This window comes from Sebastes umbrosus, chromosome 23 (assembly GCF_015220745.1).
Source record: "Sebastes umbrosus isolate fSebUmb1 chromosome 23, fSebUmb1.pri, whole genome shotgun sequence".
Lineage (NCBI taxonomy): Eukaryota > Metazoa > Chordata > Actinopteri > Perciformes > Sebastidae > Sebastes > Sebastes umbrosus.
In genome coordinates this window covers 21,829,005-21,853,064 of record NC_051291.1, presented here as the reverse complement: position 1 = coordinate 21,853,064, position 24,060 = coordinate 21,829,005, and the positions used below count along the sequence as shown (strand labels likewise).

General features: G+C 42.5%; 1 protein-coding gene across 3 annotated transcripts in view; it reads right to left on the bottom strand.

The window, feature by feature from the left end:
- Positions 1 to 24,060, bottom strand: part of gramd4a (GRAM domain containing 4a) — a 72,204-nt gene that overhangs the window by 31,108 nt on the left and 17,036 nt on the right. For 2 of the 3 annotated variants that reach the window (XM_037760570.1, XM_037760571.1), the window contains exon 3: positions 17,520 to 17,640. In XM_037760570.1, the coding sequence (XP_037616498.1) occupies positions 17,520 to 17,640 (121 nt within the window). Of the gene's footprint in view, positions 1 to 17,519; positions 17,641 to 17,887; positions 18,351 to 24,060 lie in introns of those variants that run through there. The other variant, XM_037760573.1, reaches the window with a different exon arrangement.

The following is a 24,060-nucleotide window of genomic DNA, read 5'->3' as shown; positions in this document are numbered from 1 at the left end:
AGGGACCCCCATATGCAGAAATATTCAGATATCATTTTTAGAGAAGGTGAAAATAACACATTTGTACTGCATGCAAAAATCTACTTGGTCTTTGCCCCAAACTGCGTGTGATTATCATAAAGTGGGCATGTCTGTAAAGGGGAGACTCGTGGGTACCCATAGAACCCATTTTTATTCACATATCTGGAGGTCAGGGGTCAAGGGACCCCTTTGAAAATAGCCAGTTTTTCCTCACCATATTTAGCACAACTTCTGAGCGTTATTTAACCTCTTTCGTGACATGCAAGTACGACAGGGTTAGTAACGATGGATTCTTTCGGTTTTGTAGTTTCATATGATGCCATATGATGCTGTCTACAACCTCTGAAAGATAGAATAGCGGCCGGGTCTGTCACAGGCAGACTTTTAAGAGGTTAATTATAAAATGGATACAGTGTTTTGGAGAATCATTACAGTATCGCAAAACATTAATATCGCGATACTCGTGTGTATCAATATTTTCTTACAGCCCTGGAAGAAAGGGCAAAGAAAACAGTAGTCAGACCTGGAAAGTAGAGCGTTTGAGAAAAGCTCAAATAGAATGGTAATATTATTCTCTCTGTATAATACAACATCATATTTTTCATTGTGAGACATCAGGTTCTTTCAGTTTTGGGGTTTCTCTAAAAGTGTTTTAAATGAATAACAGTATCAAATTAGCAAAATATCAGGCCTGGATATTCATCATTTATTATTTTTTTCTTTCAAAATGTTGCCCTTTTAGTTTGTATTTTATACTTATTATACTGTAGCTCAGGTTGTACTGTACTGGATTTTGATCTTGCCTCTCTGTGGCCTCCTTCCACTCTGGCCCTGATATCTGTAGGTGACCTAGATCTCACACACACTTGTTTCACTTTTTTCCCCTCGACAACATTATGTTGACTTCATGGTGAACTCTCAAACTTCACAGTCCTCCCTGTAACATCAAAACAACACTTTCCTTCTTGTGCCATACAGGAAATGTGTGGAAAGTAGTTTGAATCCAAATCCGTGTCACTGTTGTGTTATTTGTGTGCAAATATTTATGCGGGAGAGAAACATGCAATACATGATCTAGATAAACAATGTTCCATAATCCAATGTTGTGTCAGCAGGGAGGATAGCATGTGCTTGTTTGGAGAACGGTAATATGATAACAGACATCATTACATCATCGATGTCTGGTCAAGAGTGCAGTCTCCTCTGAGCACCGGGGACCGAGTGCTTTCCGGGAATCAGCGAGAACACAGATGACATATCCACAGTTCAACACTGCAAATTTACTAGAAGCTATTAGAAGATTCTCTGTTCTAGATCATGTCAGTCATTAAGCCAGTGAAACACACACAGTATGTCATGGACATCTGCTCAAAAGACTGAGAGAACTTGCTCTCTTTACACACATGGCCACCTGTTGCATTCTCACACACTCGGCTAAACTCACGAGGGCACGACTAAATTAAAATGTAAGAGCTGGGACGTAGACTAGAGTACAGTGAGAGAATCTCATGTCAAATGAGATATCTGCAGCAGCTGTGTGTAGACACGGAGGTTACATGAATTACAGGTCCATTTAACATTTCACAAACTCAAACATCCCAATTACAGAAACCTCCGCTTCTGAGCTGTCTCGACCCGTTCTGCCTCAAAGGCTTCATTTCCTGTTGTACGGGGCTCACGTATGACAGCCTCCTTAGCAGGCGCTGAGCGAGATCCATTCATTATCATGCAGCGTGTCCTGTAGCTGTCTTACAAGGAGAATGAATCATCATCAGCGTATGAGTAAACAGTAATGAGGCAGAGGCCTGCAGAATACTCCATCACTGGCATAATTAATCTCCAAGAATACAGAAAGAAGACTTTTCATTGACTTCCATTTCCACTGCTGTATACCCTCTAGATACTAAAAGGCACACAATGTGCCCATCGACTACTGAAATCCATTTCTTATGTATTTTACTTCTAAATGAATATCTTAATGAGCTTTTAACAAGTTTTCTTATTCTGTTTTATCTTTTAAAGACAGACTACAGGACTCAGAAAGAACAGCTATTAGCAGTGTAACCTGCCATTTCTACGTCACTTTTTGTGGTTTGATAACGGCTCCGATACAACAACACCGATACAGTTTACAGCAGCCTGACGTTAACCTCTTGTCACCAGACTTCCTGTATCCTGCAACTCCGGCTCCGCCTCTTAAGGTGGGCTGTTAAGGTGGACCAGCTTTTCTCCTTAAAGAGACGAGCCGCTCCTCTGAGACGCTCAGCTTTTGAGTTAATTATTAATACTTCTTTTAACCGTTTTAACCGATAGCGTTAATCGGTTAAAATGCTTAATGTGGGTTAACAGTTAATTATGAACATCCCTATACCAGATGGTATAGTAAAGAACGCATTGCATTACAGATCTACTGCAATTCATCTGTGATTCCATCAGCTCTCAGTTGTGCTGCTGCTGCTGCATTGTGCATGTTTCTGTGTGTGCCTCTCTGCCCAGTGTGAAGTAGGGCAGCAGCTAGGACACTGTATTGATCAGCAAGTCCCTGTAGTGCACAAAGCCTGTTCCCCCGCAGTGACCTTCAATGTACGACCTCAAACAGGATAGCCTCTCTCTCTCTCACACACATAAACACACCCTCACACGCATCTAGTTCTCTCAAATGCTACGGTACCAGTAAAACCGATAAACCCGATGACAGCAGGACCTGTCTATTGCACAGTGCAATGTGAGGATATTGAAAGACTACAAACAAGTACACACTTTAGCCAGCCAGGTCCAGGATGGACAGATTGCACATATTCTACCAGCTCAAACTAAAGAATCAGGGCTTTTGTGATGTAAAAACAGCGATAGAGATATCAACAAGCCAAGGATAAAAAGTAGGCAAAAGCACAGAGAGGACTGAAGGGCAAAGAAGGTTTAGAGGTAGAAGTAAAAGGGAATCAGAATAAAAGCAAGAGACGGAGAAAGGGAGCTTAGCACATTTAGACCGGCTCACATAATTACATGAGGTGATTTCCGTTGGCACTGCCCTCGGCCATTTTATCACCAGTAGGAGGGTCGCTTCAGCTCAGCTCTGTCACCCACAGGACATATTCTAGTTGATAATATACATCCCTCTAGTTTTAACATCCATTGCTATAATAATCATAAAACTACCAACAAGGCTAGCCCTCGAGGAAACGCTGTTCTCAGAGTGTGCATTGTAAATCTCGGCATGCAGTATGCGAGGACTGAGAAACACAGAAATACACTCGACACACATCCATATACTCCAATATGGGTCATTTTAGACACACTAGGAGCACAGTTTCATGCTCAAACATTTGCAGGTTTTACGTCTCCCTTGTGTTTGTGTCTTCTGTGATTAATGTCATAAATCTTCAAAATTACAGAGCTCTGCAGGAGAGAAGATGAAGCAGCCAGTTGGAGTATAATGAAGGAATGATTGACCAACTAATTAGCCGTCAGTGAGACTGGCTATCTCAGCTTTTGGACTTTTAGCCATACCCATAAAAAAAGCAACATAAAGTATAGCATTTTAGCTCTTAAAACATTGCATATTCATTTTGACATTTGGGGTGGGTGTTATGGATAACACAGAGTGTTATCCATAACACTGTCAATAGTCATTTTATATCATAATATCAATCTAGATCATTTTATATTACATTTTCTAAAAACTCAACAAACAGTGTATGGATCAAATAATCTGACGGCCGTGTATATTTTTCTCAAACTAGTGAGCGCTGATCAAATATGAATCAATATTCTGTTACTGTAATGCCTATTTCTCTCCTCAGATGTTCTCAGAATCATCTTGTAGTGCACGGTTTAGCTGTAAAATGAGAAAGTTTGTGACGCCGCCGCCATCGTGAAATCGAGTGAATGAATGCCAAGTTACGGTCACATGACCAGAGCACAGCCAATAGGAACGCTCTCTCTCTCTGAAATGACCTGTGATTGGTCAAAGTCTCCCGTCACGGGCTAGATGTTCTAAAGTCTGAAAACAGAGCCATGAGGAGGAGCAGAAGTCTAGTTTTCTCTCAGAACATTTGAATTACAATATGCTGAAAGGTTATTATGGAATTTTTGCCCAATGATGCCAAAAAATATACTGCCTACTGCCACTGGAAGACCATCATCAAAACATGACAGCCACTAATGGCCATAACACAATGCACGCACTAGGTTGAAGTCTGTCTCGCTTTTATCTCACATTTGAATTTTAAGCAAAAACTTGGTATTATTAGCATGTACAGTATCTTGTAGCTTGATTGTAATGATAATGCACACCTGTAGTGCTTATTATAGTAACCTGGTTAAAACCAGTCAGCACTGAATAATTCTTGTGGCTGCGGATAATCCACAGGCCTCACTGTACACGGTTTATCAGGAGCTGCAGTTCTTTCTAGGTCTGTGGATTATCCTGCACATGTAACCACAACAATGTAACACACACTGTTGTTGTGTTTCTCCAAATGTCATTTTTCAATGTTTTGCACCACAAATAAAAAAATAAAATCCATTCTTTGTATTGAGGTGGCCCTAGAGGTCTCAGCAGGGAGATCTGAAACCAAATTAAACCAAAACTATCTCCACACCTAGCTATCAACAGGGGTATGTGAGAAAATAAGTACTTTGTGATTTAAGGGAACCACTTCTTCTCACGGACACACACAGACAGACTTAAGAGACTACTGCAGCACTTCACTTTGTCAAGGTAGAATGAGGTGAATTTATGTATTTATTAAAATGACTGAGAGATCAGTGCTGGCCCTTTAAACTAATCTGATTAGTCTGACGTGGAGTGTGTGTGTGTGTGGACACGCAAACATAAGGAGAAGAGAGGAATGAAAGAGGAGAATAGATGAGAGGAGTGAATGAGGAGGCAGAAAGGAAGAGGAAAAAGAGAAAAGAAAACAGCACTGTAATGCAGCAGAAAGGCCATCGCGACCTCCGCTGCATATGTTCTGATCTCGCGTCCGGAAACATGGTTACAAATTAACCAATTAAGTGCCCTAAGAATAGCACTGGTCAATCACAACAAATGCCAAGGGGAAAAGGCATGGGCCATTGTCTCCACACACGCACGCACGCACGCACGCACGCACGCACGCACGCACGCACACACCATCTGGAATGGAAACTCATGCCTCCTGTGAAGGCAGGAGACAATATACTTAAGCAGTGTGTTTGTTTTAGCATACAGCGTGGGCCCCAGCTTTATTTTAAGCAGCAGAGAGGGAAAGACGTCAGCGTGAGAGAGGATACGCCTACGCTCGGTTCACTCCCAGTGTGAAAGAGATCCAAGAAGCCCAAATCAGCTCTCGGGTTAAATGCTGATGCGCCATTAGAGGAAAACAAACCAACACACACTTCTAGGTTTGGAATGAGTCTTTCGCTCCTATTTTCTATCATGCCATTATAGTCATTTTCCTGTGGGAAGGCACGTTATAAGAGGGCCAAACAGGTTCTTGTCTCCGCAGAGAAAGAACAACACTGTAAAATCAAATTAGCCTTGGGGAGACAAAAGGCTAACAGCTGCAAAATTGTCTCATTCATATTTTAGGTGTTGAGCTTATGGTCTCATTTGGAGCAACGTAAAATTAACAAGCAAGTTGTCGTGGCTGTTTAACAACGGTGACCTTTTTGTTTCAAATTCTCCGGCTTGTTTTGTCTGATCAACGGTCCCAAACTCAAAAATATTAAAGGTGCAGTCTCTATGATCTGACAGCATCTAGCGGTCGACCAACTACAGCTTCTCCCGTGTGCCTAGCGTGTAGGAGAACTACGGTGGCCCGCGCGAAAACATGAAAACACAAATGTCCCTCTTTAGAGCCAGTGTTTGGTTTGTCCGTTCTGGGCTACTGTTGAAACATGGCGGACTCTATGGAGAGGACCCGCTCCCTATGTAGCTATAAACGGCTCATTCTAAGGTAACGAAAACAACACCAACTGTTTCCAGGTGATTATACACTAAAGAAAACATACTATTAATATTAATAACATTTTCATTTTAATATTAAATATATTTTGATTTCACATTTTCACTCATTTTATGGTCAGCATTCTTTTCTGCAACAGCCATTCAATGTATTTAAATTCAGTAAAATACTTCTCTATATAGTAGCTTTCATTGTTAGTGGTAGGGTCCGCCATTCCTGTGCTGCATTCAACTTGCCTACCTACACATAAGGGATTTACAGGAAATGATACAGTTGCGCCAGGGTTCAGTCCTTGGTCCAATATTATTCACTATTTATATCAATAACCTGGGTCAAAATGTTCCAAATTCCAATTTCCACTTCTATGCCGATGACACTGTCATTTACTGTTGTGCCACCACTCTCAGCCAAGCTTATGCATATTTAAAGTCTGCTTTTAACATTGTTCAGTCACAATAACATAATCTTAAGCTAGTTTTGGATGCAGAAAAAACTTAGCTTATGTTGTTTTCAAAATCCAAGAAAACAGTTGATACTAGTCCAAGCATTATAACTGTGCAGGGTGAGAAGATTGAACAAGTTCAAATGTATACATATTTGTATACATTTGTATACAAATTGACAGCCAGCTCTTTTTTAAACCTCACGTTGAATTTTTTATTATCGGAACAAGGCCTGTTTTTCTATTGAAGGTAGGAAGAAATTGGTTACTTCTACATTTTGACCTTTGCTAGATTATGGGGATCTGCTTTATATGGATGCATCTGTCCAGTGTTTACGAATGTTAGATTCTCTCTATCATAGTGCACTGAGGTTTGTTACTGGCTGTAAAGTGCTCACACATCACTGTACCCTGTACACCAAGGCTAACTGGCCCTCTTTGTCTATGCGAAGGAACAAACATTGGCTCACATTTATTTATAAGTCCATTCTTGGTATACTCCCCTCCTATCTGTGCACTCTCATATCGCGCAACACTGGCAGCTATAGCCTACACTGGTCTGACCTGTACTTATTATCTGTACCTAAGGTCCACACAGAACTAGCTAAGATGGCCTTTAGCTGTTCCGCTCCCTTCTCCTGGAATACACTACAAGCTGTTGAAACTGGGAAATCTGATTACTTTTGATGAATTTAAAACATGAATGAAAGACCTAGAAGCAGAGTCAATCGGGAGCTGTCTGTGTTTCATTCAGCATGTTGGACAGCTGATCAGTTTAATGTAACCAGAGCAAGCAGTCACAGTGAGCTGTCAGATGGAGAGCTGCAGGCCACAGGCTGCACACTTCAAATCCTCAGTAAGGAAACAAACTTTACTGTATCGTTGTGTGGCGTATACAGCAATACTTGCGGCGTGTACAGCATGAAATCAGATTGTACTTGGTCATGGCATGATAGAAATCGGACAATTATTGACTGACTTCCTTATCAAACAATGTGGGTTTGTTTGGCTGTGTTGTTAACGGATACAGCAGATGTTCTTCTCTTGTGTTTCTGACAAAGCAGAAAGGAGTGTCTGCTGCCCCTAGAATTCTGGGACTTGTAATATTGAACCGCACTAGCGGTTAACACCAGTAACTCGGGTTGTGCGATAAGGCAAAAATCGTCTATCCCGAATTATAGATCATTTCATATCTTGATAAGGTTATCACTATTTATTACACGGCTTTGTTGAATACTCAATTCTGATTGATCAGTCACGACATTCAAAGGTCTATTTTTTCTTTATAGAAGGCAGTTGCTATGTATAACAGGCCGTTGCTATGTATAACAGGCCGTTGCTATTTATAACAGACCGTTGCTATGTATAACAGGCCGTTGCTATGTAGAACAGACCGTTGCTATGTATAACAGACCTCTGCTATGTATAACAGACCGTTGCAATGTGTAACAGACCGTTGCTATGTATAACAGACTGTTGCTATGTGTAATGGGCCGTTGCTATGTATAACAGACCGTTGCTATGTGTAACAGGCCGTTGCTATGTATAACAGACCATTGCTATGTGTAACAGACCGTTGCTATGTATAACAGACCGTTGCTATGTATAACAGGCAGTTGCTATGTATAACAGACCGTTGCTATGTATAACAGGCCGTTGCTATGTATAACAGACCGTTGCTATGTGTAACAGGCCGTTGCTATGTATAACAGACCGTTGCTATGGGCACAGTTCTGACCTCGGACTCTGGAGGACCGTTTTTGTGTTAAATTATTGATTTCTTACGTAAGCAGCCGTGTAATAAGCAGGATAATGTACAGCTAGCAGATCATTGTTGTGAATATAGCATGTTTTCTGGTAATTCAATAAATAACTAGTCAATATGAAATAACCACATGGTAAAGCCTATTTCTGTATACTCCTGTGTGAATTAAATACTTGACAAATGAAAAAGTTTTTCTCATTTATTTAAGAACTTTAGTGCAAAATGACACGATTTTCTGAGAGTTAGTATGTGCTTGTTATTATCAAATTAGACAAAGTAATTGTGTATCGCGATATCTCGTTATATGATTTCATCATGATACGATTCCATTGAAAGACGATAAATTATCATATTAAATTATTGTCCAGCCCTACCAGTAACCACAGGTGTCGCCAAATCAACAAAAATCTTTAGTACTGTTGCATTTCTTAATCCTTTCAATGTGCAAACTATGGCTAGTCTTCTCACAGTATGTTATGTTGTTTTCCTATATTACCTATGCTCCAGAAGAAGCCATTACACAACACATAAACCCATAATGTCTTGCTACAGGGACTCTTTTGTTTCACCCCACTAATCTCATCGGCTTTAACTAATGACTAACTGTATATGCAGTACAGGTCTGTATCCGCCGGTTCTCAACACGTAACTGAGAATATGATGAATACACACTCGTATAGGTCTTCCTATAGCGGGCTATATACTGTGCAACGCCATACAATGACTACATAAAGCACAGGAAAGCAGAGTAGGGTGCAAAGGGAAATTGTAGAAATAGAATACACAATAAGTATAGAGTACAGGGCAGAGAGCTCAGGACTCCATTAGGTGCTAATGGATTGTCACGCTTCAGTGTTCCCCGCAGTATGATTACACCGACCACAGATAGGACGAGAGGCTGAGAGGCATGAGAGAAATGGATAACAAGAGTCAGTGAGAGGCAGAAGGGAGAACTGCTACAAGAAAACAGAGGGAATACAAACACAAAGCACTTATGTTGGAAGAAAAACACAACATTACCCAGAGGTACTACTACCCTTTTATCAATCAACAACTCCAGGCATGTATGAAGGTTGCTCCCCTTCGGACTCCCCTTTACAAAATGCCAAGTGGCTGCCATCTTAGGTAGGGCAAAGATTACATTTCTCTTCTTAACCCTTTGAGCTCATGACTAGGTCACAGCTGTTTTACCTGCACGTGCAAGCATGTGGGGTTGTCAGAGAATCTCAGAAATTGTGTCTGAGAGAGTGAGAAAGCAAAAAGGGAAATGAAAAGAAGAGAAAGGAATGGCAGGCAAAATGTGAAAGAGCAGCTCAGCGGGATGGAGAGAAAAAGGCAAAGAGAGCTCTAGAGGATATTTTTTTTTTTAAAGAAAGGGAGAGGTTGGGAGGAAAATGAGAGAGGGAAGAAAGGAAAGGGCAAACAGGGGAGGAAGGAAGGTCCATGAAGGGTGAGCTCTTTTAGCTAGCATCCTGACGGGGTGACAATGAATCCAGCCCTTTTAGCTCAGGCACAGGCATTGTGGGAGAGGACATAGCCTGAGGTATTCTCTTTCACACACTCTCTCTCCCTGTCCCTCACTCTCTCCCTCTAGTAGACACACACACAGTCCAAATGGCAAGGGGGGGGAGACTTCACAGTCTATTACATACCACGGGACTGTCAACGTGCTGCTGCGCGGCACAGGACAACCAGTACCCCTCATCGGAGAGCAGGTTAGACAAGCTGGCAAATGTGTGTGAGTTGAGTGGGTGGACGCAGCATCATCATCATCATCATCATCAGGCTGCCTCCCCTCTTCCTCTCTCTCATCACCCATTCACTCCTCCCCCCATCCCCCCCGCCCTTCTACAGTATACACATAAACAGTAGATCCAGAACTGCCAACTGCTATACATAATAGGGGTGTAAGAAAATATCGCTCCACTTGCGCTATAATGTATTGTGATACTGTATCGATTCTCAAAAACACTGAATCCATTTCTTTAATTAATAGTTTACATGCAAAGATTTGTGGCTGAGATTGCACAAGAAGTAGTGCTATGATGTTGGATGTTACAGGGACTGTGATGAATGAACAAATGCAGATCCCACTTTTCTGACTGCATAAAAATGTTTTTAAAAATGTACTCAGATTTTATGCAAATGTTAGGGATGCACCGATACCACTTTGTTTCAGACCGAGTACAAGTACTTACATTTGGGTACTCGCCGATACGGAGTACCGATACGAGTACTTCTCTGTGCCAAAAGACCCTCGTTAACAGCCAGCTGGAAGGTGTGAGCGACACACGGCAGGCTGGGGAGTCCCGCATACGAGGCGGTGCGCTGCACCCGGCTTGGAAAGGCTCGGGGCGGAGGTGGCTCGCAGCCGCAACTTTACAGCGCTCCCTGCCCGGACCTCGCCGCACAGTGGACCAAGTGCTCGCTGCGCCCTCTCTCCCCACCGGGGACAGCCCGGTGCGACTGTCGACCAGGGCGGACTGTTCTCAGTGCGCCCCGACCAGGTCGTGCCCCCAGGGCGGGGCTCAGCCCATGTAAAAGGCGCCAGGGGTCTGCGACGATGTCTGCAACCCACCCGACCCGTCTTGAAACACGGACCAAGGAGTCTAACGCACACGCGAGTCAGAGGGTGCAAGCAAAACCCCGTGGCGCAATGAAAGTGAGGGCCGGCGTGCGCCGGCTGGGATGGGATCCCGGCCCAGCGGGGTCGGGCACACCACAGTAAAGTGGTATCGGTGCCGTTGTATCGGAGCCGTTTTGCGAGTACGAGTACATGAGCACAGTATTGGACCCGTCGTGCATCGTGCATCCCTAGCAAATGGCGATGTGTTCTTGATACTATGACAGTAAAATTAGATATAAAAAATGCAATTTATGGGCTTGATTACAGTATCGCAGTATGTTAAATTGGAACCTCTGTATTGTGATACGTATCGTATCGCCAGGTTCTTGTCAACATAGAAAATGCAATTTACCGTGAGAGGGAGTCAGGATTCTGGTCTGTATTTTCATGAATTCTGTGTTTTCATGAATGGGGAGCATAATCCCCCATCTACAATCAATTGTAGGATAGGCTGTGTTCAAATTAATTCCAACAAATTATATGTTAGTTTATACTAACTATTTTTGAATCCCTGGTGTTTATTTGATTTTATTGACTTATTTATTTTCAACATTTTGTTTTATTGTTGTAATTTTCAGTCTTGCAAAATTGTGTCTATTTTTGTTTTTATTTTTTGTCTGTTTTAATCATGCTATGCTAAGCACTTTGGCCCGCATGTTTATATGAAAGGTGCTATATAAATAAAGTTGAGTTGAGTTAAAATGACGGCGTAGGTTTAAAAAAAACATATTGTTAAAGGTCCCATATTGTAAAAAGTAAGATTTTCATGTCTTTTATATTATAAAGCAGGTTTAAGTGTGATATCAATACTGTGAAAGTATCGAAACGCTCAATATACGGAGAAATACACACAGCCCGTATTCAGAAATTGTGTATTTGAAACAAGCCGTTCGGATTTCTGTCCATTTGTGATGTCACAAATCTACAATATTTAGACCATTTCACAGTTTTTAACGTAAACATTCTACATGTGTCCCAGTTTATTCCTGGTTGCAGTGGATGAGAATGACATCAGCTGACAGAAAGTAAACATGGACCCAAACTGTTACCTAGCAACGCAATTCCGTTGAAATGCACTAAAACGGAGCGTTTCAGACAGAGGGTAAATACAGGTATATTCAAGCAGACAGTATGTAAACATGTTCTAGTAGAAACACAAAATACAAGTATGAACCTGAAAATGAGCATGATATGGGACCTTTAAAGTACATACTGTATTATTAGTATTAATTAACAAGTCTCTTATTTTAGCTCTGTTTGGATTTCCACCAACTCCTGAGAGAGATATTTGTCTCTTTAGCTTCTAAAAGCTCCCCTACGTTCATGAGCTAGTCGCTAACTCTGTTTACCTGTGTTTTAGTGTTGAGCCGGTAACATACAGTCAGGTTTTAGGAATTTTTTTTCAGTGGGATCATCATTTTGTGCGACCCCTTTTACATACAAGAAGTCATTCAATCAGCTATTAATATAAAAATGGATTATACTATAGCAGATTTAATATAATTTAGAGCAAAAAAACTGCCCTGACAGGCTTCTTAGATACATGTTTTCAGTAAATCATGTGTTAAATGTTTTATAATGTGGCCAGCAACTTATAATAGCACCTTTTGTTAAATCCCTGTAGTAGACACTCTACTGTTGAGAGTATGCATGGTACACACAAGAGATGACTGAATGAATGAATAAATAGAAAGCTTTTGTAGGGTAATGGAGGATGCACTGCTGCTTCATGGAAGCTTCACCTCACAGTGCTCCTCTTTGGTGTAGCATGGTAAATTGATTAACGTTAGCTCGTTAGCTCGGCAGCTGCTTGCTTCCATTATGCTTCCAGTGTAATTTCAGGGTTTGATAACATACAGTTAGAAAAACAAGGATGTTACTGTTGTCACTTCCCATTCCAAATATCAGATTACTGTGTGTGTATAGTTCCCCTCACCATTTAGAGCTGCTTCTGTGAAACTGGAGAAAAGTTTGTTTTTACAGTGAGCAGACGGCTGAGCTATCCGAAATTATAAAGGTTGTATGCCGAGATCAGACTATACGATATCAACCCGATTACAGCCCGACACGGCCGTCGTAGGGGATCGGGAACGATAAATGAGTGTCGTGTGCAAAAATCGATCCTCTCATCTTGTGTAGTGTGTCATAGTACACGACAACCGACGCCACGTCTGGGACGCCCCACGACACCCCGAAGAAAAATCTAGCCTGTCAGGATTTTTCATCCTGACACGCCTAGTGTGACATCTCCAACGACGTGTTCCTTTGCGTTGACCAATCAGGTGCTCTCTCCAGCGCGCAGTCGCAGTCAGGTCAATAGGTAATAAACAAACATGGAGAAAAGGAGGAGGGTTGGTGAGTTTGCTGCTGTCAGGTGGGACAACCAAACTGACGAAAAATTCATTGAGTTGTGGCAACTGTACTCCTGTCTATTTGACGTTCCGTCGAGGGAGTACCATGACAGAGTCAAAAGAGACAAATGTTGGCGAGAAACAGCGGAAGCACTTCATCAACCAGGTGAGTAGATATGCTATGATATGCTATGATATGCTAGCTATGCCGGCATATCCCCGGTCCTAATTGCGGGAATATGCAAAATGATCATTACCCAAGCATTGACAGTTGCTTCAACCGCCTCCCCGATGACGTCTGAACTCGCGCGTGATCGTGGAGTACGACGTGCCGTGATTGGTCGTAGTCTTGCCAGTCATCCGACCAAGACACTGCAAGAGTTTATGGCTCTGTGATCGTTAGATCTGACATGGTGACCATCGTCAAAGACAAAAATATTGTGTAGACTGACAGGATGGAACTCCTGTATTTGGCAAAGTCATTGAAATGAATAACATTATAGCAAGCAGTGGAACCAAATAGTGCTTATAGATACAATTGTGTAGTATTATAGCTTTCAAGTTGAGTTGAGCAACAGTGCTTCATGTACTAATCACATCAGGGTTATGTTGGACTGCCGTTCTGTCAGCGTAAAGCTGCACACAGCAACCGAGAGCAACCTCCTGGCTGCCCGACTGTGAAACCACAGCACAGACTGATATCACAGGATGCTTAGAGTTCAAACACACACATTAAGATCTACTGGAAGAGATACATTACATCACGCTCATTTGCCAAAGCGACCCGCATCGAATGCATTCAACCTCCATAGAGCTAGAGCTGGATGTCATTAAAAGCTCTAAGTGCTTCCCTCTCAAAGTGTGTGTTCATTGTTACAGTAAATTGATGAGACATCAGTGAGTGCCGGCATAGGGTGTTGAGAGGAGATTTTCATTTGAGTTTATCCAGAGCCTCTCATCAAATAGAGGACACTCCCTGCTAGCGTCACCGTTTGGTTTGCAAACACAAGTTGTAGGAAAAGGCCGTGTAGATAAGAAACTGTAGAAAGAGGCAGCATCTCCACAACACAAAGCCACCACTAAAAGACCTCTAGACTCACCACCCACATATACTGTATACTCTAGAACCATGAGCTGAATGCCACAAGTCCGGGGCTTTTCTCTGGGAACTGACAAGAGCGATTCTGGGTAATGTAAAAATCTCTATTTAAATATGCACCTATTTTTCCACATACGTGTACATAATAGTCCTGTCTATTAGGGATGTTAAAGGGGACATGTCGTGCTCATTTTTAAGTTCATGCTTGTATTTTGTGTTTCTACTAGAACATGTTTACATCCTGTAATGTTCAAAAAACACATTATTTTTCTCATAATGTCTGTCTGAATATACCTGTATTTATGCTCTGTCTGAAACGTCCCGTTTTTTCAACGGAATGGCAACGGAATTGGGTTGCTAGGAAACAGCTTGGGTCCATGTTTACATTCTGTCAGCCGATGTCATTCACATACACTGCAACAGGAAATAAACTGGGACACATTTAGAATGTTTACGTTTAAAACTGTGAAATGGTCTAAATATTGTAGATTTGTGACATCACAAATGGACAGAAATCCGAACGGCTTGTTTCAAACGCACAGTTTCTGAATACAAGCTGTGTGTATTTCTCCATATATTGAGTGTTTTGATACTTTCACAGTATTTATACGTCACTTAAACCTGCTTTATAATGTAAAAGACATGACAACCTCACTTTTTATAATATGGGACCTTTAATAATTAACCGTTTAACCGTTAATCGACATTAAGCATTTTAACCGATTAAAGCTATCGGTTAAAACGGTTAAAAGAAATGTTAATAATTAACTCAAAAGCTGAGCGGCTCAGAGGAGCGGCTTGTCTCTTTAAGGAGAAAAGCTGGTCCACCTTAACAGTCCACCTTAAGAGGCGGAGCCAGAGTTGCAGGATACAGGAAGTCGTCTCCGGTCTCCAGCTCTCTTGAGCGGAGTGGAGGAGTTGTAGTTTAGTAGCATTTATTCACCGACAAATAAACTGTCCACACACTGCTACACCTACGTTCACAGCTAGAACGCCACCAACAACCTCACACTCACCACCAACACACACACACGGACTGTTGAAAACTCTCTAAAGTTACTCAGACTACGTGTGCGGCGGCAAGCACGAAGCCTCTGACAATGCTAGAGCTGCTAACGTAGCACAAACACACACACTGTTTGTTGACCACTCGCTAAAGTTACAGACACACAGCTGACAACCTGCTAAACTAAACTAAATGTGCGGTGGAGACTTTTACTGGGAAAGTGGCTGCATGTCCGCGACACTACACGCAGCACCGTAGCTGCTAAGTTAACGCTCCCGGACGCTGAACTGGGGACTCAGTTGTCTGTTGTGCTCATACACTGCAGCTGGCACGAGGCACAAATCTGGTCAGTTAACGGTTAATAATCGGTTAACGAGGGTCGGTTATCGGTTAAGAATTTTTTTCTAAATTAGCATCCCTACTGTCTATTCTTTCCCCTTATTTGTCCAGCTTTGTTCCTAGCTGTTATGTCTAATTCGGTCTAAGTACATTCAGAGCGTGTACATATACTTGGCCAATAAAGGTGATTCTGATCCTCTAACTGAAATTAGATGAAGACAAGGCAGCTTGTGGGAAATCAAAACCAGTAAAACACTACTACTTGAACACTGAACAACACAGAGAACTATTAGAACTATTTACTTTAACAGGGATAACATGAACTGCCAGCAGATGTTTGGTCTACATACCCAACTACAATACCTGTTTAGATTAGAGGTGGGAAAAACAAAGATTTACCTATGTATCGCCATTTCTTTTTACGATTTTGAAATAGATTTTGCAATGCTTGAATCGACATAATTGCTTAATTTGAGTCTATGCGGAGATAAGTTACCGCTTGTATTGATGTAGTCTGAGTAACGTGACGTCATATGCGTTTACATCCGTGTTACATGTCCCTTATGAATTAAAAAATTAAATACTTTTTAATATTTTTTTTTACTGTATCAATTTAGAGATATTCCCAAGTAAAAGTCCCATATTTGTACCTTGAAATAGCTTCATTTCTGAATGCTTGCGGTGCTATAAAAACAAAATGCTCCATAATTCCAGACAATGACTGATATATTCAACTTCAGGACATCTCTGACTACATACATGCTGAAAATCAAACATTTTTACTGGATCAATTTAGAAATTTCCCAAAGTTAAAGTATATGATTCAACTTTTTCACCATGGTCTAGTGTTAAAAAACGTAAAAAGGGACTGTTTGTAACTTCTTACATGTATAAATCATTGCAGGTCGGTGTCCCATGTGCGCTCGCGTGTGGCTACGCTGTTCAGACTCAGACTACAACACAAACTACACGGAAGCACCAAAACCTCTTGGTTGTATCTAGTGAAGCCCGTCTGTTAAACAGTGTTGGCCGCGGTCGGAGGACGCTGGGGAGACCGTAGCTTTGGTCTCCAGGACCGGAGTCTCTGCTGTACTCTGCTCCTCTACCTGCCTTCACTCACACACCGCGCTCGTTCTCGCTCTTTCGCTCCACTCTTACGTGCATGTGCGCACACTACACACTGCAGAAGAGTTAGTTTAGCTCTGAGAATATCTAGTGAATGTTCAGTGGACGTTTGTGCAGAAATAACTGCTGCAGCTCCTCCAGACCAACAGAGGTTTCCCGTGTCTTGTGAAGTGACGGGGCTCCGCAGAGAGAAACGTTATCGTCTCAGACCAAAACTCTGGTGTCTCCCCTGTTCCCGCCGGCCGCGGTGGGGAGGCTGAGGCAGGAAAAGCCAACACTAAGATCAGCAGTGATTCATGGAGAGACCTTCGTCTGGTCAGCTAACATTACTGCCAAGCAGCTGAAATATAGAGTGATATTGTGCTTTTAGCTGACGTGTGTCGCGTCAATGTTTTGACCGATGCTCGTTCATGTCTATGTAGAGCGAGCACAAGCGCGAGCAACAGGACGCTGACTTTCGTTGACTTAACAGCCACAGGTGTCGCTGTTAACAAGACATTTCTGATTCATACAAATAGTCCCTAAATCGTAATAAATCGTAATACTTAAAAATCACAACACATATTGAATCGGCGCCCAAGAATCGGGAGATAGGCGTATCATCCCAGCTCTAGTTTAGACTGTGTTTGTGTGATGACTCTGAAGACAAATTCTTTAAATATGTTTTTAAATCTTAGCAATTGGTGTACGATCTGAGTGAGTATCTCTAAAAGAAGACCAGAGAGTGTCTGGAACCGTGATCTGTGTGTGTGTCTGTGTGTGTGTGCGTGTGTGTGTGTGCGTGTGTGTATACTCACGTAGGAAATGTTTCTCCAATAAGGCAATTTCCAGGTGACCTTTGACTTCATTTAGTCGGTCTGACTCCGACCTCTGGAAGTCCTGGATGGCCGCAGCCATGGTGGGAGACCCCGAACCTGCCTGTGTACGCACGCACACACACACATACACACATATTGATGCACACACACAGGTGTACATACATCACAAGCGACCATGCGCGCACACACACACACAAACATTTGCATTCAAGAAAACACAAGAAAGAGAGGTTTAGAATGACTTGACAACAAAATACATACAAGAGAACACTTAGCAGGGATATCCCATATGATCTAACACACACACACACACACACACAGATTAGCATGGCGCCGCCGTGACTCACGCTAACGTTTCCTCTCCCGGTTTAAAGTCCAGCTGGAGCGAGGTGAGGATGAGGAAGGAGAGAGGAGAGAGGAGAGAGGAGAATCCCCCTCTTCTGACTACAGCAACACTGATGACTCACACACCCTTATGACTAAGGGCTTTAACCCTCGACACACAAACACAACATATGTGTAGGTGGACCGAGTGAATGGTGAGGATTGAGAGGTGACGATGAGGGGACAGAGTGTGAGGGAAAAGAGGGTGATGGAGGGAGAGGAAAGAGCGAGAGAGGAGGGGAGAGATGGCTGCTGTGCTGGCGGATGATGAGCACTGCAGGTTGAGAATCGCTGCTCGACTACAGCGAGGGTCCTTTAAAAGACACGCGCGCTGCAGCAGCTTCTCCCCGACAGCTACCAGCATGGTGTGTGTGCCTGCGTAGACACACACCGCAATGTCTTTGAGCTGGTGTGCTCTCTGCAAAGACAGAGCGCCAGAGAGAGAGGGAGGGAGGGAGGGAGGAAGAGAAAGAGAGAGGGAGGGAGGGAGGGAGGGAGGGAGAGAGAGAGAGAGATAGCATAAAACTGACACTGACCTGAAAAAATGTGCTGTGGAAGAGAGCCAAAGCCTAACAAGATAAGCCGGGTTTGGAGACATAGAGACAGAGATGGAGAGAGTGTCCCTGAATTAAGAAGCACTTCAAAAGAAAACAAATGAAAGCCTCTTCTAGAAGTGTGTCATGGAGGAGAGAAACAGAATGAAATGGAGACAGGAGGATAAAGGAGAGAGAGAGGCAGAGAGGACAAAGACGTGGAGGACATGGAGGAGATGAAAGGAGCACACGGTGGGAGCGCTCGGCTACGGCGCTCTTTGGTTTGGGCTTTGTTTTTTCAAAATGGTTTGGTCCAAAGACGGTACATAACGCGAGCGCACCTTCATGTGGTTTAATGCTGCCGTCAACTCTCCATCAGTCCCTCCTGGTTATCAGAAGTAGGTCAAGCCCTGACGTCAACCCGGACGATTATCGGCTGATTAATTATTGTGCCCCCCCCCTCCCTCTCTTCATGTCTGTGGCTGATGTGAGCATAGGAATCTCACCGTGTGCTGCTGGAAAAACTCTGTTATCTCGTCCATGTTTTAATCATTAATGTTGTGATATATTCATAGCTTCACTCCCACTTCCAACCTTCCAACAACATGTAGCTGTAAGCAGAGCTGCTTCTAGATGGAACAGCAATCTTCTCTGTCTGTCTGGTGTAAGAACAGAGGTGAACAGATGTTGCCAACACACATTTTCCTGCATTGTATTATGAATCTAAATTGCAAATAATCTACAACTCTGTCATTTCTAACTAAATGAACTGCAATCAATCGCCCGCACCAAAAGAAAAAAAAAAAAAAAAGGTACATATTTGTGTGTAACAGACCATGACAGTTCACTTTGACAAAACTCTACATTAACACATACAGCAATGTGAATGACACTATTCTGACACTATTCACCCATGATCAGTTTGGATGTACTCAGTCTTTTAAAATCATGAAGTCATTCTAACCCTTTCTAACACTTCCAGAAGCATCCATATACTCACTGACAGACTCTTTTTGTCACTTCTAAAGACCGGAGAAGTTTGGGATGTGCTGTGTCAGGTCTAGACTAAAACTCCTCACACAGCGTTTCCAGCTCTCCACTGACTGCAGAGTCACAGTTTACACACTCGGGGTGCTTCCACACCTGTAGCTGGATTAATTCGGTCCAGACCAAGGTGGAAAAAATGATACATTGTTGCATTTTAGTTCTGGTCCGGTTCACACTGACTTTTCACAAACGAACCAAGAAGAGTAAACGTGAAGTTATACAGACTGGTTTTTGCGATTGTCGTCCTGCACAAGGACCCACGTGGGGAAATCAAATTCCAGTGACTGACAGAAGTTCATGCAACACTTTAATGCTTCTGATATGTATATTTATGTTCTTTGATTAATAACTGATTATAAGCATTAGTTAGTATTATTAGACTGCAAATCAAACGCATTTTATGATGAATAATGGTCGAGACAGGACTGTGCAAAAGCCCCTCTGTGCGCTCCAAGATGACTGGTGTGAACGCATAGTGAGAACGTCGGGAGGGCAAGGACTAGGGATGCACCGATACCGATAGCGATACCAGTATCGGGTATCGGGTCCGATACTCTGCTCCCGTATTCGCAAAACCGCTCCGATACAACGGCACCGATATAACGGCACCGATACCACTTTACGGCAGCGTGAAGTTAACCCTCGTCACCATCTTTCAGGTCCTATCACACGTGCTCACGCTCCACCTCCACGACGGTACGGAGACGGGCCGGTGGTGCACCCGACCCCGCGGGGCCGGGATCCCACCTCAGCCGGCGCGCACCAGCCCTCACTTTCATTGCGCCACAGGGTTTTGCTTGCACCCCCTGACTGGCGCATGCGTTAGACTCCTTGGTCCGTATTTCAAGACCCCTGGCGCCTTTTACGTGGGCCGAGCCCCGCCCTTGGGGCACGACGCAGTTGGGGCGCACTGAGTACAGTCCGCCCCGGTGACACTTTGTCCACGGCCCCGGGAAGCACCTTCACCCCGAGCCTTTCCAAGCCAACCTAGAGCCGGTCGCGGCGCACCGCCTCGTATGCAGGACTCCCCAGACTGCCATGTGGCGCTCACACCCTCCAGCTGGTTGGACGAGGGTCTTTTGGCACAGAGAAGTACTCGTATCGGTACTCGGTATTGGTGAGTACCCAAATGTAAGTACTTGACTTGTACTCGGTCTGAAAAAAGTGGTATCGGTGCATCCTTAGCAAGGACACACGCATGCACGAGGCGTGGCCTTTGCACACAAACTCTCTATTTTTTGTCCAAAATTGTCGCCGTTAACAAATAAATACGACCTCACCTTGTGTCGATCACGTTAACACGCCGACTGCAGAACGTTCCTCCGTAATTTACGTTTTCGGAACAGGTTTGAGTTTTTGAGTTTCCGTCAAAAAGCCAAGAGGGTTGTTTGACCACTCAGAGCCACCGTCCATGCAAACGTCATCATCCAACATGGCATCTGATAAACATTCACTGCGTCTCCCAGTACAAAGCACTTTATGATAAAGAAATAAGAGAACACAGAGATGCAGAATTTAAAGATAGATTGTGGCAGGTGATCGCAAAACAGTTTGGAATCGGGGATGAATGTAAAACAAAGGATGTAGGCAAGATTAGACAGTAGTGATTGTTCTCTAGGCAGCTAAGTGATAGCTTCTTGCTAATGTCATGTATTTATTAGCCCTGTGTGGAACTAGTGCTATCCATCGCACCCACGTAGTTAATTCAGTTTAGTCTTGTACTGCGAATTTTCACAACGAATAGAATAATGAAATGCATCGGACTCTGAGCGAGGTTTCTGTGCTTAACAATTTTTATCGAATAACGGATTAAAAAAACACATTCGAAAAATACGGACTTGGTGTGCGAAGACCTTTACTGTGTATGAACTGACAAAGTACACGGAGTCGGATACAAGCACATTAGTTTTAACCGTTTTTTGACTACGGTGACGTGCACATACAGCATACATGGCCTTAAACACAGATCAATAAGATCGCTTCCTGAACTAATTTCCCGATCAGCAGATGTAGTTTAGCTTTTGAAATCATGCTAAAATCACATATCTGCTATAATAAAATCAGCAACCTTTACTATCAAAAGAAACATTTTAGGCAAATAAAAAAAATAATCTGTCTGGAGCCGCAAAACATTTGCAGTGAGGTAGGAGCCACATTGAGGGGAAAAGAAATCTGAGATTTAGAGAATAAAGTCATAATATTACGAGAATAAAGTCAGAACTTCACAAGAAAAAAAGAAAATAACTTATACTACTACTATACTACTATACATATATATATACTAATATTATGACTTTATTCTCGTAATGTTACGACTTTATTCTCGTAATATTTTGACTTTATTCTCGAAATCTCAGATTTATTTCTTTTCCTCAATGTGACCCTAATACTCCGTCGTACCGTCGTACCATAAACCTACAACAATGATAAATAAAAATGAACATTTAAACAAAAAAATAGTTATTCATTTCCACAATTTGTTTAAAAAATCCACGGGGAGTCACTGGAGAGGGGCTGAAGAGCCTCAGGTTGCAGACCGCTGATCTTAGAGAACAGCTTCAGGGATCTCACATAGTTTTTAAATACTCTTGTCTTCTATGTTGTGAGAAGGCGTGTGCTTTTTAAGCCTGCGACTTTCTCATGAGGCTCAATGTGTCTCACAGTAGGAAGGGAAACAGAAGGTGTGATTACAAGGCCTTGTTCTGCTCAGAAACACACACATATCACGAGAGACTTTCTCCATGTGTGGCAGATTGTTGGTCCAGCTGGTAGTGTTTTTAATTAGCTACGTCTAATAATTAACAATTAATAAAAGATATCTGGGCCGTCACAGAAAATGTTCTTACACAATGGACACTGACAGACTACATAGGCGTACCAGTAATTGCTAATGCACATTTTATAAGGCCACAAGTAAGAGTGAGTGGAATTTGTAAGTTTCTGTAAGCGTTCATCATTCTACATTACAGCAGTTTAAGAGCTGATCTAGCACAGATAGTAATGAATCCCCTGCTGATGCCAGAAAATGCAGACAGGTAAAGGATATTGTGGTTATACTCTACTTGGAAGACGTTATATTATCTGAACTGCCTGTCCTACTTTCACTTTTACTTTTCATGTTTGATTTCCTGTTAATCCTGTGATTTCCATCTAAAACTGTCTGAGAAGAACTCAACTCCAGTTTGTTGCAGAAAGTGGACCAGGAGTGCAATTCTGCAATATTTGCAAATATTGTCACTTTATATAAAAATTAAAGAGCTTAACAAAACACAAGACATTTCAGCTCCGAGGTATGCTCAGATCAGACGGGCATCTCCTACCGCAGAACAAACCATCTGAACTACCACAGTGGTTTAGGCAGCAGTCTTCTTGGTAAAGACAAGCACCATCCTCCACAGCATCATCTGCAAGGGCGACATTTAGGCATGTCACCATGACAGAAATGTAGTAGTTGATACCAATATCAGTGAAATACCACGATTCTCCTTACTAATTCAGTGAACATCCACTCCTTTATTATCGTTTGCGTACTGTTTTTTGTTAGGAAGTTAAACCGGTCATAATTCCCTCTCTATTATCTATTTTATATTGCCGTGAAAACATCTCCTTCAAACATCTGGATTTATTCAAGTTTCTCGCCAAAAATTACATTTTACAAGATTACATTACATCATGATAACGTTAGAATTTACCTTCGCCAAATACTCGCTTTTACTGAATAGAGCCTGAACGCATCATCATGTACATCAATGGCACCTCTCCTGTTCAAATCGGCAGAGCTAGTAAGTGTTAGCTGTTAGCAGCCGGTAAGCAGTCCTGCACAAAGCTAATAGCTAACGCTAGCTAGCTCTCGTCCTGCTGATTTCAACACAGATGTGTTGTTCACAATGAAGCATTATTACATTATAGTTACTTCGTCCCCAACACACTTTCTAACGTTCCTGGGACGCCGTGACGGTACCTACAGTACCTGCTGCAACTGTAGAAAAACTGTCACGTTTTCATGATGTTGTCACCGACCTGGTACCGAAGTATCGGTTCTAGTGACGCCCCTAGTGCAATCCACAGCTCTTCATACAGCTAGTAGACAAAACCCACATCTTCTGTATTCTGGGGTGGATACAAGTCTAAACCATAAATAAACAACATACGGTTTGACTTCCTTAGCTTACATTTCAACGGAGACATTACTATTCACAACTGCAGACTGTTTTGGGATTTTTCGGCCATGATAGAATTGATCTTCGGCCCTTACTATGAAACTGGAGGATATAAGAGACTTGATGTTAAATCCTCAGGAAATGATTACAGGCTCAAGCATTCATGACCCCACTACTGAGACTGCTGACTTCTACATGGAGCGGCAAATTGAAGAGCTGCTCAGTGCGGATGGTTGGATAAGTGGCTTCTAATCAGAATTTTAAATACATAACATTAAAGCTTTGAGAGACTTCATTTAACAATTAAATGCATCTAATCAAAATGGAAACATATCCATAAAAAAAACAGGTATGTGAAACTATCTACAATTACATTTATCTTGGAAATGCTCATTA